A 21337-nucleotide genomic window follows, 5' to 3' on the forward strand; every position below is an offset into this window, starting at 1 on the left:
TTCTGATTGTTTATTTTTTTGCCCCCTGTTAAGTGATGAATGCAATTGACCTCACTATTTGCAGTGAAATTCAATATATTCTGAAAACAGCAAAAAAAGGGCAAAACATTACTTTTTTAAATATGAAAATATGTGTACTGTATTCTAAAATGTATTCTATTTTTTTTTTTTTTTCAGATCGAGAAAGAAAACTTAGGAAATTGAATCCATTTCTCTTGTAATTGAAAAAAACCCATTTATTTCTAATTAAGTTATTTTGTTGGTCAGGTAAGTTTAAAATATCTGTATTTGTCACCCCTTCACTTTCATGCTCCCTTTTCTTCACTTCTCCCCTTCCCTCTCTCTTCTTCCTTTACTGCTCTTTCGTAAGACCCTCACTCCTTCTCTACTACTCCCCTAGGTTTATCGCCTCCATCACTATTTTTTCAATCATGTTTCTCTCCCTGTCTCCATATGTCTGAGTTATTCTAACTGCCTTACTCCTTCTCCTTGCTCTCTGTCTCTGTTTCTGTCTCTCTCCCTTTGTCTGTCTTACCCTTAATTTCCTTAACATCTCTGGGGCAGATTTACAAGCCCCCTGCGCCACCACTACGTCACTTTTCATGACGTACTGGTGGCGCAGGGGCCTCCTCCATATTTACAAGGAGAGGAAAAGCCACCCTGCGTGACTTTTCCTCTTCTCGTAAATACAGCCACTTCACACGCAGCACTGTGCGTTGAAGGGGCGTTCAATGGGTGTTGTTGTGGGTGTTCCCACGCAACACCCATAGAACTACACACATTTCCAGATTTACGAGAAATCGTAACTCTGGAGATGCATGTGAATGCTACGCCATCCTAGAGGTAGTGTAGCGAGGCACAACGAGGAGAAAAGTTTTCATTTCTCCTCGTGTTTTCCTCTTTCAGTGCGTGCTGCATGCTACAGCACGCATTGAAAGAGGAAAAAGCCTCTTGTGATTCTTTTTGTGCAGGAAGGTGTCCCTTCCTGCAGAAGAACAATCTCCCCACCACGCAGGCATGCTTGCAGCATGGTGTAAGGGAGCCTGCCCCGGCGCATGGCTGCAGTTTGTGCTCCAGCGCAGGGGAAGCATAGAGATGTGACATATTCTTCTAAATATGTTGCATCTTTGTGCTTCGAAACTAACACAGCGCGGCGCAGCAAAATTACTTGCTGCACCGTGCTGCGTTAGTTTGTTATATATCTGCCCCTCTGTTTCTACCACTCCTCCTCTCTCTATCACTCATTTTCCATCTATGTTAATTTTTTAACCTTCTCCGTCATTCTCCTTCCCTCACCCTCCCTAACTGTCACTATCCTTTACTCATAGTCACTCCTATTCTCCTACTTCACTTTCTCCTGTCTGTATCTCACACCCCTTCACCTTTTCGCATTCTTTCCTTCACTCTCCCTCACTCTCCTTTGCTCATTGAAATCCTGACTCCCTTTCTCTCACTCCAGTTTCCTAAATCCCTCCATCCACTCACTCCCCATATCTCACTTTCTCTTACCCCCTTTTCTAATCCTCATACCCCTTATCTCACCATCACTCTACTTCTCTTACTTTCAATCTCTTTACCCTGCTGTACTTCATCCGCTTCATCTGTTACTCCCTATGAACCAATGAAAAGTGTTGTTTCGTAATCACATGACTTGCCATGCGCGCACCGTACGTGCACCATGCACGCACCGTGCGCGCACGGCGGGAAAAAAATCATTAAAAAAAATAGAATTAAAAATAAAATGTAAGTGTTTAGATGTTAGGTGGCTCTAAACAGAGCCGTTGTATTAATTGAGGGACAGAGGAACAAAAGAATGGCAAAATTATAGGGTGCCACACGTGTGCTGCTGTATCTTGCTCTCTATTAGGGGAATGCTGGTGTCCCCATAAGAGAGAAGAGCATTGCACGAATTGCACCGTATATGCACCCTCTTAAACAGAGGGTCAAAAACCCTTTAAAAAAAAATATTAAATCATTTAAGTGTTTATAAGTTTATAGAGGATATTAACTATGCTGTTCAACTTTATCCAAATAAAAAAAAAAGAGCTGAGCCATTCCATATTACAGGATATAGTTAATCTATAACTATATACATAGGTAGTTTATTGTAAAATAAATATATAAAAAATATAATAATACACACATAAATTAGCATTTAAAAAACCTTGCAAATTCACTTCAAAAACCATAGGTTTCACACACGTTATAGCTAGGAATTAGCATTTAAAAAACCTTGCAAATTCACTGAAAAAAACATAGGTTTCACACACGTTATAGTTAGGAATTAGCATTTAAAAAACCTTGCAAATTCACTGAAAAAACCATAGGTTTCACACATGTTATAGTTAGCTGGACATTTCACTCATAAAAAACCATTGAAATTCCCCTTTTATAGTTAGTTCAGCTAACTATAACTCGCGCGACCGCAATCCACTGCTGATGACGTCACATATTACATCATTCATGACATGGTCAGTGACATCACTGATGACATCACTGATGACATCTCAAATGACATCACTGATGACATCACTGATGACGTCATCCAGTGAGTATGTGTTTCTGTAAAGTTTTAATATGTTTAAAATATCTAGGGAAAGGCCTGTTGAAGAATGAGTTGGTGTACAAGTGTGTGAATGGATGATTTTCTAGGTGTATAACTGACTCTATAAGTGAGTCATTAAAGGTATCTTACTGCAGACTAGTGACTAAACTGTGTGATTGACTGTATGTGTCTGTGTGTTGGTGTATAAGTGGCTGCATGGTTTTGTGAATAGCTATATGAGTGTCTATATGGGTTATTGATTGGTTGTCTGAGTATCTGTATGGGTGCCTGAGTGTTTGTGTGGGTAGGGTGTGTGTGACTCTCTGCATAGATGTGTGAGTGGGTGATTCTATGGGTGCATGGTTTTAAGAGTGCAACTGTGATGGACTGTATGGTTGGGTGAGTGTATGTATGGGTGTGTTAGTGATTGAATGTATATCTCAATTGTACATTTGTCAGTAACTATATATGTGAAATGCAGTGTATATGTGTGTAAGAGTATATAACTATCTATATGTGAGAGTGTGTGATTGCAGGAGTGGCTGTATAGATGAGTATGTGCTTGTATCAGTAATTTTATAAGAGCGTCAGAATTTGTTAGTATTTTTATGAGTAAGTGAACTTAAGTGTGTTTAACTGTATAGGTGAGTACATTGGACTGTGATTAATTATTTGCATGACAGGACTAGGTGTGTCAGTACCTCAATGGATGATTGGCGGTGTGTGATTGTCTATATAGGTGTATAAATGCATATGATAGTCCTGTACGGAGTGACTGTAAGTATGGGTGACTGTACAGGTGAGTGAGTGGAGATGTATGTTGACCTAAGAGTCAATGAGTGGGTATGTAGTTATTGGTATTGGAGTATTTATGGTTTTCAAAATGGCAGTCGAAAATTTTGAGTCGGTGTATCAAAGGTTATATTAGGGTGTGAGAAGATGCACTAATTTATCACATGGATGACGTCATCAGTGATGTCATCAGTGATGTCATTTGAGATGTCATCAGTGATGTCATCAGTGATGTCACTGACCATGTCATGAGTGATGTAATATGTGACGTCATCAGCAGTGGATTGCGGTCGCGCGAGTTATAGTTAGCTGAACTAACTATAACGGGGGAATTTCAATGGTTTTTTATGAGTGAAATGTCCAGCTAACTATAACATGTGTGAAACCTATGGTGTTTTCAGTGAATTTGCAAGGTTTTTTAAATGCTAATTCCTAACTATAACGTGTGTGAAACCTATGGTTTTTTCAGTGAATATATATATATATATATATATATATATATATATATATATATATATATATATATATATGTATATATATATATGTGTGTGTGTGTGTGTGTGTCTGTGTTAGTCTGTGTGTGTGTGTGTAGCTAGCTAGCAGGATAGATAGATAGATAGATAGATAGATAGATAGATAGATAGATAGATAGATAGATAGATAGATAGATAGATAGATAGATAGATAGATAGATAGATAGATAGATAGATAGATAGATAGATAGATAGATAGATAGATAGATAGATAGATAGATAGATAGATAGATAGATAGATAGATAGATAGATAGATAGATAGATTCAGGTTAAAGTGAATAGGTAATGGTAGCGAAAGGTAAAGCTCACATGGTGCAGCTATTCTATCTAAGTAATCTCTCCTTTATAGCGGTGAAAGTCTGATGGGTCTTTACAGGTATTACCAAGAAGTTGGAAATGAAAATGTATACTTTCCTTAAAGTGTATGCCCCTCCTGGTTACAAAAGGTATTCCTAGCCTCTCTACACAGATTTTTGTTTTTACTATCTTCAAATACAGGCTCTCATTTACCTTAAATGTTTAAAGAAGTTGAAGTCATTACAGAACTGGCTATTTACCGTAGACATGTAACCATTACTGTTGTATATGGTAACCCTGGGTTGACTGCTCGTCGTGCCACCCGATGTTGCTCCAAATTAAAATAGTGGGCATACTGTTAGCAACATCTTGCCTACGGTGAATACAAGTGTGATTCTCCCAGATCAATCAAGCTTTTGGCTTCAAAGATCCACATGGCTAAAACAATATTAGAGCCTTGGATGAACAGCGAACAGCTCGTCCCTGTGACTCCAAAAGGGTGATGGCTGGTGATGTTTATCTCTGGTGCTGGAACACTTTGTGTTCTACTTGATATTTCAGGCTTAGATCAACCTCCTGTACTCAAAGTCTACTGCAGTTTTAAGGGTGAGCTCTTATGTATGTTTGATTTGTGAAGGGTTATTAGGCTGGGATGCCCATCACAACCACTCTTAAATGGTTTATCAAGAAAGCCTCTGGCATGCTGAATTAGTTTGGTGGCAGGAATCTGTGGTTTTAGATTAAGGAGAAATTGGGGATAAAATTGTGTGAATTATATCCTGTTGTTTGCTGTGGGTGCCATTCAGTTGATTCTGCACATATTTTTCAGCTCTCATAAGCTTGAAGAATACTCCCATCACCAGATCATTTAGACAAAGGCCTTTATTTAGAATACTATGACACAAGTGTGGCAGAGCACCCTGTTCTCTTACCTCCTGGTTCATCAGCTCTATTTAGAGTCAGACAAATGATCATGTTTCCACTGGCACAGCTTTGTATAATAGCTCGGCTGAAGCAAGGCCAACAGGCAAAGAAACTCAGACCATCTGCCCTATTGCTCTATTGGTCCTGAACAGGAATGTACATAAATGACCAACAAACCCATAGTGTGTGAGTAACATATATTTTGTTTTTCAAAAACAAACTCTCACATTGGGAGTTTATTTGCAAAAAAACAAAACAAATGCTGTGCAGTAGCATTGAGCGTGGAGCCTCCAAAGCATAGCTTTGCCTGCTTCAGAGAATCCCCTATGCTGGTTAATCCTGCAAATAGGTGGTGGGGAGGAAGCTGAGCTTAAAATATAGCTATCAACATGACTCTGAGGCTATTAAGTGCTAGGTGATGGAGGAAAGAGGAAATATGGAGGGCTTACTAAATCAAAATCTGGAGGTGGCTCTTTCTGCTTTTCAGACTAATGCATAAATAACTCAGAAGTTACTGATTTCATTGATTGGGGGAACTCATTTCTAACATAATACCCTTCCAAAGCCTCTATATGTCTTGCAAAAACATTTTATATGGTCCCAGCTATGTTGCGGACCGAAAGACTAGAAACTGACTTATTCTTCTCCCCTAAGGATGGTATGTCTCCTCACATGTCACTGAATGCTCTCTTAAGATTAGTCTTTGCTCGATCATTGCACTTGCAATATAAGATAGTCCTCTGAGCCTCCTGACTGTGAGTGAGTGGTTACAAGGCCGAGTGAAGAACACTCAATATCTCTTGATATGTTATCTGTGAGTGTTAGCACTTATGTGCATTGCCTGTATGGAGACAAATCACACAACTGATTGTGACAAACAGTAATACAGACTTGGCATAAGGCTATGGCACTTCGTGGCTGGAGTAGGAAAATCACAGTTGGAACCACTCTATTGGTGGGAAAATTGTTGAACGATATGGTCAGGATGAAGGGGTTGGCAAGATGGGATACTTTGAGCATTTCTAAAACATGAGATATACTTGGGGAGAGCAAAGTCAAGTAATTCACAGTATTAAAAATAATTTGAAATACCTCCAACTACACCATGCAATCAAACCCTGTTCTCTAGATGGGTTTAATTTATCAGAGGCAACTCATCTGAAATGTAGAGTTCTAATTGAGAAACTTTTTTTCGGTGTCAAAGGGCTTCTTTTAAAACTCCACTTGTCAAACTGCATGCAGGGTGTCCAGCCTCATGGAAAAGAAGCACGGATCCTTTGAGGAAACTGGATGGGAAGCCACATTGATGCATCCTTGGGAGGTTGCTATATGGGATAGCCTGAGAGTAATTTAACTTAAACCTTTACACAAAGCCTGCTATCACAGGAGCAGATTGTATATGATATACCAAAACAACAACGTCTCAGCTGGATATCATTTTTAGAAAGGCCAAATATTTTAGTGATATAAATCACAAAGGGAGGGGGGAAAAAAAGGGAAGGGAGACCAAAGGAAAATAGAAAAGCATTGTATATTGTAGGTAGTTTTTACAGCACTACAGTACAATAAAAGTACAAATGACCAAAAGCACACATAAGTGAGCACTGGGCGTGCTAGTGATAGTGAACGGCGCAGTGACACAATGAGTGAAAAACAGCGTGAACGGCGCAAATTAAGATAATAACAATGTGGTCAAAAGGAATAATTATATACAATCTGCTATGGATACATTTTTTTCTCAATGACCACAAATAAGCCAAAAAGTTCTTTGCTGGGTTTTGTCGACGGCGTTTCAGCCTGGTTGGTTTCAGGCCATCATCAGGACAATGGTCATAGTTTTAACGTGTGCTGGGCGTAGTACAACTAAAGTACAAGGAATCCTTTGAGATTGGTGAAAACGGACATAAATAAGCGTCTGATCAGTCGTTCAAGCACTTAAGGAACAACATCCGGAGTTTGGAAAGTAGCCAGGAGCAATAAAGGTCCAGGGCTCGAAGGGAAAGGATCAGATCTCGTGAATTATTCGTGGAAGAGGAGTCCAAGAATTGGGAATCCAAGGGACGGGAAGTAAATCCCACCGTGAAGGTGCGCCAGGACGAGTGAAGTGTCTGTACAAAATGTATCCATAGCAGATTGTATATAATTATTCCTTTTGACCACATTGTTATTATCTTAAGCAGTTGGGGGGAGCCTTTGGATTCACACTAATGGCATCAACGTGGAGTCCAGGATGGGTCAGCCGATGCTGGACTTGGACTTAGAATTGCTGGGGAAGCTGTTCTGGGTCAGCGGGCCACCTGAACACAGGATGGAGGTGTCAGTGCAGAGTGGTCAGTGATCGGGGGTTCGGTGGGCACCAGAGTCCTTTGTGTTGCTTTCTTTTGGACAGAGCCGCAGTTCTTGGGAGTTGTAGTCTTCTTCAAAGGCTGGAAGCCCTCCCAGGGGTTATGGAGGTCGCTAACTGCAGAACAGGCTTCATTACTTCGCAGGATCTGCGAGGGCTGCAGCTGGCTGGTATGGCTGGTATGGCTGGGGCCAAGTAAGAGGGCAACAACAGTCTTGTCTGCATCGCATCTTCTTCATCCTTTTTCTTCTTAGGTCGGCAAGCACTACTTTCAGGGTCTACTGGAGCCACCTAAATACTAGATTTAGGGGCATTTTAAGGGAGGGACAGGTAGGGCCAATAGGCACCTAATCTGGTGTGTCTACACTCTCAATTATGCCACCTTCCTGTGAGAGTGGGCAGAGTCCTTGCCCTGATTGGAGGAGTCCCTCCATCTTCAAAATGGCAGGGGCTGAAAGATGTACTTCACCTCGCCTCCTTCAGGGGTTGAGTAGGTAGAGGTGGCACACCTCCTATTATTCCTAATTTTTCCTGTTGGTTTTCCTGCTCAAAGTGGGGAGTAATCCGGGGGCTGAAATCTGCTGCTAGAAGCAGAGGCTGAGGGTTGCATTACTAAGGCGGCAGGCTTTTGAAGCTTCCTTCTCGAGCATGCTGCACATCCTGGGGGAGGAGGTGTGACACCTCCACCCAGGATGTGCTTTGTTTCTGGTCCCGGAGAGCAGGAGCTCTTGACCCAGGGGTCAAGAAACATGTCTGGTAGTGGCAGGGTGCCGAAAACTGGTCTCTGACCGCACCAGGGTTGGTAGGTTTTTTGGGGGCTCCTCTGATGTGATCTCTAAGTACATGTTTCAATAAATCCCCCACTCGCATTAGTGTGGGTATATTGAGAGGAGTAGTTTGGTACCAAACACTCCTGGGAGCAGAAAAGCTATCATGGTGCTGGGGAACTAAAGTTGTCGAGATTCCAGCCCATGAGATCTCCATGGTTTCCCTGGCACTTACAATATCCAAGAATACACTTAAATGTTGTAGGAGCATATCTGCTCATGAAGATTTGCCCACACCTGTGATATAGTGCACCCTGCGATAGGGCGGTAAAGCCTGCTAGAGGGGTGACTTACCAATACCTTAGGCAGTGCTAGTTGGCATGGCACACAGGCAGTGTGCCATGTCGACTTTGTCATTTTTGTCTGCGCCAGGGCATGCATTCTGCAGTGGCAGTCTGCATGGCCTAGGTGAGTGGGTCCAAGGGGACCCTATTCAGTTCCAATGCCCTAGGTACCCAGGTACCATTTAGTAGGGACTTACAGGGGGCCTGAAGAGCCAATTGTGAAACAGTTTTAGGGAAGAAGCACTGGGACAGGGGACCTGATTGGCAGGGACCCTGTGCAATACAATCAAAACCACATCAACTACCAGGCAAAAAGTGGGGGCTACCTATGTCAAAAGACACACTTTCTCACACGGAGCATCCTATAATTGCCTAGCGGAAATCCTCCCTCAGATACTGTTATGGGAAACTCTTATTAAGTGCCTGAATGGTGTTTGTTACTACCCAACTGAACCAATTCAGTAAAAACCTGCAAGGACACAAACGTCTGCTTACATGTGACATGCACTAGGTTTTGCGGTGCACGACTCACTGAGCTATATTACTAGGACTCTAACGTCTTACCTACAAGTTAAACAAGGTATTGGTCAGCAACAAAAGCAGTAACCATCCAACTAAGAATACAAATGTTTGAACTAAAGGTATATGCAATGAACTGGTAGCTTGCACATTAAACCTCCAAGATATTTCAGGAAGCTATAAACCTGCCACTAAAAATTGCACTCACGAAGTGCATTAACCAACTGTGCATCAATAAGCATGAGAAACCTGCAATATTACAGACCTTCAGAATGTCATTGCTGCATGAGGCACTAATATCTAAATTAATTATTTGTGGAGTAGTGAGTTGTGATTACAAAATACCTTTCTCTAGATGTGATCAAAGTGATTTACGGACAGAGCTCTACTGAGCCCCTGTTTCACCTCACATACCTAAAAAGGTGGGTGACAGGACATGCTGCAGGAATACCTGAATTCATGAAGCAGAGGTGCTTTGGGATTTTCTGATCATGTCCGAACTGAGGTGTCACCAATGATAACTGGCACGCTGACCTGATGTGCGTACACACACAAGTGGGTACAGAGTGAAAGCAGACACTACTTCACAGGCAACTGCTGCTCAAAGGAGTAGCTCCACATGGTACACAGCTCTTGTGCCGCCATTAGCCCGTGCACACCAGGGTCCATATTTCCTAACATTTTGCTTGAGGGTGGTATCACGTTTTTGGTGCTGCCCCAGCACAAAATCTAATTTAGCATTTACAAAGCCATGCAAAGACCTGTTTGCATGGCTTTGCATGAATTTTGCAAAACAAATAAAGAAATAAAGCAAGGCAGCAGATACTGCTGCCTTTTGTTACCTTGCATAGGGGGAAGCATTACATGGGTGTAACATTGGTATTTTCATGCATCCACCCATGTATTTTGACGCAAACCCACATTTACTAAAGTCAGTAAAGATGAGTTTCCACCATAATGGTGTGCCTCCACAAGTCTGGCATAAAGAGGAAACATATCTTTATTTCTCCTCATCATTTCCTCTTTGCATGTGTGCTGCATTCTGCAGCTCCCATAAAAAGTGGTCTTAATCCCTAAGAATAGTTTTTATGCAGGAAGGTATCCCTTCCTGCACAAAAACCATCCTGACCACATTGCAGGCAGGCATTGCAGGGATTTAAAGAAAAAGCACACCTAGCCCAATCAGACTGGGCGCTGCCTGCAGTCACATGCTTGTTACCTTCCAAATGCTCACCATCTCAAAGCATGCTATCGAAAGTAAAGTGATGGTGAGGAAAGGACCTGACCATCACCTCACAAGTCTGTTGGGGGGCCTCCTTAACACGACTCTGAAAAATGAATGGGGGAGGTGGTGTTCCACTCCACACAACTCCCTGAAGATACCCCTCAGAATAGGAGAAATGGAGGAGCTACTGTTGGCTGGATGTGATTGTCATTCGTTACAGTCTAAATTGAGGTCTTCCAAAATAATTGGATTCTCATTAGTTGCATATCAGTCTCGTAATAGGAAGGCTCAAAATACGGGGTTTTGTGTATAGGATGTTTTTCCATCACAACTGCCCATAAGAGTATACAGTGTTATGCAAATTGACATGACCTGATGCACACTACAATATGGGTAGAAATGGTGATTCTGTGTTAGATCCTAAAGATTGCTCTTCTTTTCCGGTGCAAAGGGATTTTTTTATTTTAAATAACAAACTATTGTTATGGGCATTCTGGTGTTTTTTTTTAGCTTTTGCAGGTTGTCACTTGGTGAATCACCTGTTGTTGACTCAGCCCTTTAAGTCCCCATGTACCAGTGACATAGCTTGCTTTTCTGTACCTCCAATTACTTATGATAACTAAGTGGGCCTTCCTGCACTATGTTTTGACACGTTAAAGCCATTCGTATGCTGGGCAGACATTGGGGCATATTTAGAAGAAAGTGGCCAAAATCGTTGGCATTATCAATGTTTATTTTAAATAGAATCAGAGCCCAGAAATTATGTGCTCACATTCAGGTTATAAATCTAGAATAGCCTTAGCTCACTGCACTAGTCCTGATGTGACTGCTTCAGGAAAAATGTACCATAAATTCTCTACTACTTTGAAAAGTTCACAGAGCTTCCACTGTTTTTCTCAAAATATTTTGTTGAAGCTGTAATTTTAGTCATCAGTATACAAACACGTAATTGAAAAGATATGCATCACATCTTTGTGTACTTTTATTGCCCGAAATGAAGTGTTAAAAACCACATATTTTACATGCACCTGCGAAATTTGAAAAATATTTCACAGTTCAATTTGAAATATGGGTTTTATGATCACAATGCCCGCCCTATAACCCTTTGTGGAGCTTTCCCATTGTCACAATAACTAGCATTATGCTGCAATGGATGATCACATTATCTATCAGATTCTACCAAATTTTGCAGAAGAAACGTAATATGCTGCATTTTGCAGCATATTGTATTGCAATATTGTATTGATCTATTAGAACTAGAAACGCGTTTTGTTGAAAAGTAAAAACAAATGCAACATATACCTGTTTAACTAACTCATTCTATCAAACTGTTCCTGCAGTAGATCATTCCTGTTCAGACTTGTACAAATGTATGCATTTAATTGCATGCAAGAAATAAATACACCTATTCATACCTGCAAACTGCAGTATGGCACTCAAAATCAGTTACAAAAACGCTAAAATATTGGAACAAGCTTTTTACATAAATATTAATAACATACACATCATTTTCAAATATTATTTCAAAAGTAGAATCAAATATATATGAGTGCATCTAAAATAAGCGATGTATTTACCAGACACTGTGTGAAGCATTTTTGAACGTTGGTCGCATTCATGTTGAAACCAGCTAAAATGCAGACAAAAATCAAATAATTAGAGAATATCGGTAAATGAATCCAAAAGTTTTAAATTGCATGCAGCCACAGAGTAACTTCGTAGTTGCCTTTCTCGCTTCCTATTTGTATTAAAACACAATTTTCCAAGGGTGACGCTAATATATCTGTAATTCCGTTTACAATGCTTCATTGGACAGGATGGACGATATCTGCCTGCAACTACATCCCTTTGGAGTTGTGTCGGAGGCCTGCTCTCCGCTTCTGTCTCTGTTTCTCCCAGTGCTATGGTTCCTTTACACAAGTAAGTTCCAAAGAGGAACATTTTGGTTTGATTTCTAAATACCAGAGTACCCGTGGCTGACAAACAGTGAGAGCAGAAACTTCTAAAATAGCCCTAGGCTTCAAAGTAAAAGAGTACTTTCCACAACAAAGTCCTCAACCCTAAATTCATCAAACTGTATTTGCAATTAATAGGACATCTCCTGTTGGGCAAATAATGCTCACACAGTAAAATGTTTCCATTGTGATATTCATCAGTCTGTTGACTGTTAATGGCTCCTGATAATAACACACGCTCCTTTTTAGGTCGAGCCTAGGCAGCGCTTGAGCTGTCTCTTTGAGACATGCTTTATTCACTCTGTGGCGTTACATAGGTCCCACTGCTTTGAATTTGTTCATTTCAGTGTCCTTTAAAAATCCTTGCTTCCAAGTGGGTATTTTCCCTATTTATCCCTCCTTTTTCATTGTTTGTTCCCTCCCATGGAGCAGGGCCCTATATCTTCAAGCATTCCACTTGTCACATTATAGTTACTAACTCAGGGACAATTTTGTTAAATCTGAAAGAGCATTTCACACGGTGTCCATGTTTTGACTATCTCTCGTGTCTGTTTCTTAACCCCTCCCCTCCAACCAGTCCCTGACAATTTCTTCTCCTCCCCACCCTGCTTATTCATGGCTGGCCTTCTAGCTTGTTAGCAGCATTCATATCTCCGCCTTAGAAACAAAAGTTCTTGTAAGCGCTCTATGAAGCAGCTCGTGCGATGGATCTCTCGATAGTCTATTTCCCCACATGGCCGCTGAGCTGTATGTCCTAGAGTCCGCCTCAGTCCATTCCCCACTCCCTGCCTCCCCCCCTTGCACAGGCTCTGGTTCCCTCCCTATTCTTTGTATCAAGTATTTGTACAACTGAGGGGAGGAGAAGTATTGAAGTAGAGGGCGGTACTCACTAACAAAATGGAAAGAGAAGAAAAACGGTTTATTGTGAAAGAATAGCCTTTCTTCCCAGCTATTTGCAACTGGGTATTTGGGTAATCAGTCACAGGTAGCAGAAACATCAATAATATACGGACAGGGGCGAGGAAAAAAGACAAGGCGGTAATGCTTACATTTCTTCACTTCTGAAAGGTATCCAGAAGTATTGGAAAACTTTTGAAAATTCCCCTTTTTAATTAAAAATAATTCTCATTCCTCATTATACATAGTATGCAATAGCATCGAATTATGCATGTGGAAATGTAGGTGTGCAAGAGCACCTTTTTTTTTATCCACTTTAAAAATTGCTTTCAGTTTTGAAAAACCTATTGCTTTACACGCCCAACAATTTGAGGAGTATTCCTTCACATCCTCATCCCGGTAACGTATAAAGGGGCATATTAACAAGCCAGGCGATAAAATTATCGCCGCTTTAGCGGCAGAAAACTGCCGCTAAAACGGCGATAATGGGCTTGATAATATGCTCTATGGAATTCCAATTGAAGCCCATGTTAAATGTGAAGCAGACTAAAAAAAGCCCCATGATAAGAGTAAGTCGATCAAAAGAAAACATTCACCTATGTTTGGTTTAAAATGAACGGACAGTGGGAGTTAAGTCTCCACTTCACACGTCCTCCCAACTGGAGCAGGTTTCCAGAGGGCAGTGAATGGGACAGAAAAGGCTGGTATCGATTTCACTGCCCTACCCCAAGGGTATAATGATGATTGGGACCTTCTTCCAGTGCCCTGTTTGCCAGCAGGAATGTTGGTGGGTTGTACTACAAAGCTCTTATTTTATTCCAGGGGCGTACAGAGCCCCTAAAAGACTATGGTGGAGATTTACAAGCTTCTTGCGCCACTGGTGCATCATGTTGCGTGACGCACCAGTGGCGCAGCCTGCTGAGTGATATTTACAAGAATAGGTAATGTCACCCGGCATGACTTAACCTGTGCTTGTAAATATCGTCCCTGTTGACGCAACACTTTGTGTGTTAGGGGCGTGACAATGGTGTTGCTGTGGGTGTTTCCACGCAATACCCATGTCCACTGATGCATTTCCAGATTTACGAGAATTCGTAAATCTGGAAATGCGTCAGAATGCTACGCCACCCTAGCTCGTTCAATGCATGCTGCATTGTACAGCGCACATTGGAAGAGGCAATCACTTTTCAATTGATTGTTTTTTGTGCAGGAAGGTGCCCCTTCCTGCACAAAAACAATCTCCCCACGATGCAGGCACCCTTGCACCATGGTGCAAGGGTGCCTGCGCCTGCGCAGGGCAGCAGTTTGTGCACCAGCGCAGGGGGAAGCACAGAGATGCAACATACTGTTGTAAATTTGTTGCATCCCTGTGCTTCGAATCTAACGCAGCGAGGCGCAGCAAAATTACTTGTGGCACCGTGCTGCATTGGTTTCTTGTAGATCTGCCGCTATATTCTCCCTTTCGCGTCCGGGCTCCATAATGCACCTCTGCAGGCCCTGCCAAAGACACTAATGTGTTGCATGTGAAGCGTTGGTGAACTTCAGAGGGTCCTGACATTCTGGCAATCGAGGGTACATTAAACACAAATGCCCCCAGCCCCACTCTGAGAAACAGAGTCGCAAAACGATTTGCACGTGTAGGTCTGACATGCACAAATTCTGCAATCTATTCATAAAGACGTGTCCTTGTGCAAAAGTGATCTCATGCATAATATTAGTCAACAATTGAGTAAATTCCACTCAGCAGCTGAAAAAGGATGAACCAGATGGGGTCTTCCACGAAAACTTTAAAAACACTGACAGATTTCAGAGTTTGTAGGTATTCTCAAACTTTCCTCTCACCCCGTCCATCTTGAAGATGATGGGAGATTTTGCCCTGTCAAGAGTATGAGTCAAACGTTATCCGGAATGTGAAGGAACAGCCCAGAAATTCCTGCGGGTGTTAGAGCGGTTTACTTCATGGCAAAAATAGTCTTTGAGTAGGAAAGATAAACTAAAAACTGTCATTGCACAAAGACACTGGCATTTCACTATGCCCTGTTGTGCAAGGCGTCCAATTGGACATAAGAGAAATGAAACCGCCACAGAGCGAAATGGTGCACACAACCTTCCAGTAATTTGGCATGAAAAGGTAATATTGCACTGGAAAGAGTTTGTGAATTTCGGAAAGTTGTAAATCTGCCTCCAAGCGAGTTTGTAAATGTGGAAGTGCAGATTTGCCCCTTGATCTGTGAATCAGGATTTATGAGGATAGAAAGGATGCTCACCATGGCTGCTGCTCACACCCACCAACAGGAAAACGAGAGCGATCTTCATGGCTGAGAGATGGCAGGGTATCGAGATGTGAGCTGCAATACACAAGGTTCAATCTCAAGGTGTCTCTCTCAGCCCAGAGCTCCTCTACTTATACTGGAAGTGACCAGTCAGTCTCCTCCCAGCAGATCTGATGTCAGGTCACGTGACAATTGTACCAGTTTGATTCTTGGCCGTGGCATCAATCAATGTTGACTCAACAGGCGCCAGTTTCTCTCCACCTTCATTCTCATGTTCCATCCAAAGGGAAGAGTTATTAACTGTAATTGAAATCTCTCTGTTTTGTTCTAAATGACAGGACAGATAAGCATTTGTGGGCATTTCTATTTTTAATAAACTAGTTGTTTGCCTTACTTCATTGTTTTAAATATCTCTTATTTCCAATTTCTCTTTGAAAGTCTGTTTCTGAGGGGCTCAGTGCAAGTTAATGACAAGCACGGGCCAGCCACGGGATTTTAACTGCAGCAGAAATATTCAAACACTGGAAATTTAAAAGAAAGTCAACATTCACTGTCGAAGCCATCTCAAAAAGTAATGTTTAAGATGGAAACCCCAGACTTGTCTTCGTTAACTCACAGTCTAATTTCCTGTCGTTTGTTGAGTTTTGCCCGGTAGCTCCTCTTATAGGTCCCATGGGGCTGGCAACTCCAGTTACTGTTCCCAACTGAATTAAGAGGTCACTCGTAATGGCTTTTCATCACCCATGGTCATAATTTAAAGCCTTTTCATTTGTAGGATTATGTACGGCGAATGTTTAATCTTTAAGAAAACATTTTGGGCCTCATAGTGACTGCCCCAGATTTCGGTGTGCGGGTTCTAGAGGGTTTGGAGCTCTGCTTCTGCCCAGTATGCCCACACCTAAATCGAAGTATTACTAGTTATTTTTTCTCAAATGCAGCATAACCTCCTCCTCGTGTAGCAGGGCCCCAAACAAGATGGCTTCAGAAGGCATCCCTCTCTCCCAGCCAGGTACACCTCACTTTATGCCTGTCACAGCCACAAGGGTACAAGTGAGATTCTCACGAAGGAACAAGGTATTCAATGTATCTAGTACACATATGCTGAGGCAACATCCTGATAATAAAGGGAACGTGTCTGTGATTACCACTTAAATATACACACCTCTATCATGTAATTGTCTCCATTGCAGGCCCTGAGCTGCCAGCCCCTCTGCCACCCGCCACTCTCCCCGCTGCTCTGCCATTCTCTGTGCTGACCTGGGTATTGTCCTCTAGCATCAGACAGGCTACAGACACTAGTAAGTCAACATCAATGACAATATGTAATATGTATTTTGTCAGTGCCCCTACCACAACTTCATTCACATGGATGGCTGCCTCAAACTGACTTTATTTTACCTGGACAGTCACCTAGGGCATGACTCTGTAGATGTTCAGTCCTTTAACCACTGCAAAACAATGACAAAGACCCACACTTATTAACTATGCCCTTCTCTCCACTACTGTAGTCACCCAATGTTCTCTGCTAACCACATTATGGGTTAACGTTTGACCCACATCATGGGCTACCCATCAAGCTAAAGTTTGACTCTTTGCCCTCCGACACTCTGGTAGACCTGTGGCTCTCACCCAAACACTACTGTGTACATCAATTTGCATATCCTTGACCCTCTTTGTGATGTCAGACAAATGTCAGTCCAATTATAGAGTTATGAATGTGTAAGGGATATGCTACCTCTGTTTCTATTTTACCAACATAAGTTGTTAAATCTATCATAGCTGTACATTCATATGAGGCTGATATCTCTCATTTTTGTTTTCATTTTTTTGCCATTGCCAACAGCTGACATCACAGTGTCTATTCAGAGGCACCCGTGACACTCGCTTACCATAATGTTGTGTCCTATCTGTCTATGTGAGTATGTCATGTGGGCCTTAAAGTTACATTTGAAGCAATTTTAGATGCATTGTATAAATACACCTCACTTTTGCAGCAAAAAAAGCAACATTTTCAGGCCGAAACCTAAAAATTCATGGTATTTTTGCGGTGGGCAAAAAATGTGCCTGCCACACAAATACTGAAGGCCTGCACTCTGCCACTACTGGAGTCTGGTATGTCACAGTCTGTAATGTTGCTGAGGGGGGTGAGGTGTGAAGAGAAGGTTGAGGATATATATATATATACACCATTAAGCTCATTTTGCACATATATTGCGTAATTTGCACATTATTGGTAAATGAAGTTTCTTCTATGTACATCTCCCCATTCAGTTCATCATACTAATTGGTAGTTTGTATGTGAGTAAACTACCTTGTTTTTACCTATATTCATTATATATGGATACATTCATTATAACCGTATATTTCTGGAAATTGTCGAACATGCTAGCATACAGGATTGATCCCGGTATATACCTATGAGAGAGAATCTCAGCTAAGCGACAGTATTTTTTCTATGCCTATACGTAAAGTATTTTTTTCATGTCTGTACGTAGGGTGTCATACATCTTGTTTAAAAGTATCACGTTCTGTGCGTGTCAATCATGTGATCAAGACCGTTGCGTCGGTCGAAACGCGTCAGAACCGAATGGAGTTTGGGAGAAAATAAACCGAGCAATTTATTTGTACCAGCATACCTGTGTCCGTGTCTTGCAGCAACACCGGCTGGTGTTGCGAAAGGAGGAATTGATATATTCGAGGAATCGACTTCTTCTCGATAACACGGACCCCTCATGATCAAGCAGGCCGACGGATTTGGAGTCGGATTGGAGAAGTGCTCATCCATGAGCAATGTGAAAGTTGGCCCCCTGCATCCGGCATTGAGAGTCTGACAGCGAGGCGAGAAGGCGAGGAAATACGAGTCGGAGGACCTGTTTTGCTTACCGAGTAGCACGCAGTAAGTTCAGATACGTGCCAAACTGCAGGAGTGAGGTGCTGGTTGACTGTCGATACAATATATCCGGCAGTGCTTGTAATATTGACTCTGATATTATACAAACTTCGGGGTGACATGTCGAGTGATATTATCAGAGAACGTGAGATGGCAGCAGAGGAGCTGTTCTTAAATTTACCCGTAATGAAACAGAGCGGTAAAACCAATGCTAATGAAAGTTTGGAAAACGGAGATGTAAAAAGCTTGTTGAAGTCTTTGGAGAAACACAGCCGTAGTGAAATGACTAAATGGTGGGAAATCACCTCGTTGGAAAAATATCATGAGGTGGGTCGAATACCGAGGGGTTTAAGAATAATGTTGGCGCCAAGTTTTGACAGCCCAAATCCTATGCTCCTTAAAGAGTGGGCTGAGAGCAACTTGGAAGCCTCAATGCGATTAGTATGCCTGCTATTCAAATATGCCAAAGTGGATAGAGCAGCCAATATGGAGGAAATTGACCGGATTCAAAAAGAACTCAATAAACCAGAATTCCTAGCAAATAAGGACCTCATTGAAAAAAGTACAAATGAAATGAAGGACCGCATAAAGAAACAAGAACTGGTCATCAAAACGAGGAAGGCGTACAAATTTGCCAGAGACAAAGGCGATTACGAACTAGGACAGGTGTTCACGTTTGCCCGCAAGTTCGATAAGTTACGTAAAAACCAAAGTGGACAACGCAAAACTACATCAGCACCTGTGCCTTCTCCATGTAATCAACCTGAGGCTGACGATGACGCGAACTCCAATATATCAACAGAGAGTAGCGCCATGACTAGCGCAACCACCAGTGAGGTGGATTCGGATAACCCAAGCTCAGGTAATGAAGCGGGGGACCTAGGGCTTTTAACTTTGGCAGAAGAACTGGATTATGTTCGCATGCAACGCAAACAGACCCTGCGCCCACGTCAGCAGCAACCACAACCCGCCAGAAGCGAAACATCAGAAGGCGGCAAAGAAGGAAGTGCAAGAGGGCGAAATCGTCGGGGACAACAATGGAGGCAGTACAGAAAGTAAGTGACAACACTATCATTAATCTTACGGATGTCGAATGGAATACGGCGGAGAAACAACTGCTTTCATTAGGCCTTTCGTTTTGCCCAGAAAGTAACTTTAACTACGTGCATACGAGAGTGGACGTATTCAAGTTCATTAGGAAGATTAAATTAAAAAAATACTTTACCATTAAAAACAAATTAAGTGAAGAGTCCAATAAGAGATCTGAACTGGATACAACCACAAGCAATATATGTACGAGTGAGAACAACACAAGAGGACTGGTGGTATCGGACATGCAAGCTATAAATATCTTAAACGCATTGGGCAGAGGTCAGGAAGTTATAAGTGCTACACAGGAGGTGGCAGACTATGAAGGGATTAACATCTCCAAATCTTGTAAGAGTCCTTTCAAACCGGCCTCGACATTTATGCCTACAATGCCGCGTGATTCCATAGACGTATTCCAAGAACGAGTCACTGACGAACTGAAAAAGTTACAACACCAGACTCTAAGCAACAAGACAAAACCTACCCAGAGAATGAGAGACTATTTCAATTTGATGTCCAAATTGAAGGAAAACAGCAATATCATTATCAACAAATCAGATAAAGGAGGTAACGTAGTTTTATGGGGTAAAAAAGAATACAAGGAGGAAGCATACCGTCACCTCAACAATTCAGAATGTTATCGTAGGATACCTAGAGCATTGATTGCCAGCACAAATAAACAGTATAAAGATGAATTACATATCTGGCACAAAGAAGGGCTGCTTACGAAGGAAGAACTACAATTTTTGAATAAGGAGTATCCGGTTCTTCCGAGTATATATTTTATCCCCAAGGTGCATAAGGGAGTCAAACCGATCCCAGGACGCCCTATAGTATCGGCAATCAATGGCATATTTGAGAACACCTCGAAATACATAGACTTTTTCCTCCAGGAGTTAGTGATTAAGTTGCCTAGCTATATAAGAGATACCATGGACTTTTTATATAAATTGAACAATCTTAATTTACCTTCTGATGTTGTTTTAATGACTATGGACATCACAGCATTATACACCAGTATAGCTCACGAAGATGGGTTGAAGGCTGTGGAACATTTTCTGGGTGAAAGAGACATTGAGTTTTACAACCACAATAACATGTTATTGAAAATGATCCGTATTTGTCTGAACAATAATATGTTTCAGTTCAATGGTGAGATGTTTCAACAGTTGAGAGGCGTGGCGATGGGGGCATGCTTCTCTCCCAGCTATGCATGTTTACATGCAGGCTGGTAGGAGAGGCATGTCCTCAGAGCCCGCTTTGCGAAACAGTGGTCGAACAATGTCTTGGCATGGTGGCGTTACATAGATATTGGTTTGTCATTTGGAAGGGTACGATAAATGAAGCATTGGAATTTGCCAAAAATATCAATGATAATGACCTGAATCTGGAATTCACAGTAGATGTGAGCACCAGTGTTGTTAACTTTCTTGATGTAACTGTTTATGTTAAGGACGGGAAATTAGAGACCAGTTTGTTTCGTGAAAAGACATCAGGGAATACGGTACTGCACGCAGAGAGTTTCCACCCACAACACACTATAAAAAGTATTCCATATGGGGAATTCCTGCGTATCCACAGAGCGTGTAGCACTATAGCAGCACGCGACCAACATCAGTTGGATGCTAAGAACAGACTGTTAGCGCGTGGATATGAGGAACAAAGCCTAAATAAAGCGATGATTAAAGCAAATCTCAGAAATAGGGATGATCTTTTGGTAGTTAAAAATACTACGAATCAGGAAACTCCAGCAGCTACCAGTACTGCTCCTGATGTCGATTCGAACAAAAGTGAAATGAGACTGATTACAACCTACAGCAGACAGGCCAAGAAAATCAAAAATATTATCTGTAAGCAGTGGCCCATTGTGCTGACTGACCCCACCCTGAAGACAGTACTTCCCAACACTCCCACCGTCACATATAGACGTGCGTTCTCTATG

At 41.8% G+C, this 21337-nt stretch overlaps 1 protein-coding gene across 1 annotated transcript in view; it reads right to left on the bottom strand.

Moving 5' to 3' along the window:
* Nucleotides 1-15505, bottom strand: part of LOC146811132 (uncharacterized) — a 249497-nt gene extending 233992 nt beyond the window's left edge. The window contains exons 1-2 of the mRNA XM_085614493.1: nucleotides 15411-15505; nucleotides 11869-11921 (exon numbers count right to left, since the gene is read on the bottom strand). Coding sequence (XP_085470619.1) covers nucleotides 11869-11921; nucleotides 15411-15459 — 102 coding nt within the window. The 5' untranslated portion in view covers nucleotides 15460-15505. The remainder of the gene's footprint in view (nucleotides 1-11868; nucleotides 11922-15410) is intronic.
* Nucleotides 15506-21337: the final 5832 nt, after the last annotated feature.

Source organism: Triturus cristatus, chromosome 7 (genome assembly GCF_964204655.1).
Source record: "Triturus cristatus chromosome 7, aTriCri1.1, whole genome shotgun sequence".
Lineage (NCBI taxonomy): Eukaryota > Metazoa > Chordata > Amphibia > Caudata > Salamandridae > Triturus > Triturus cristatus.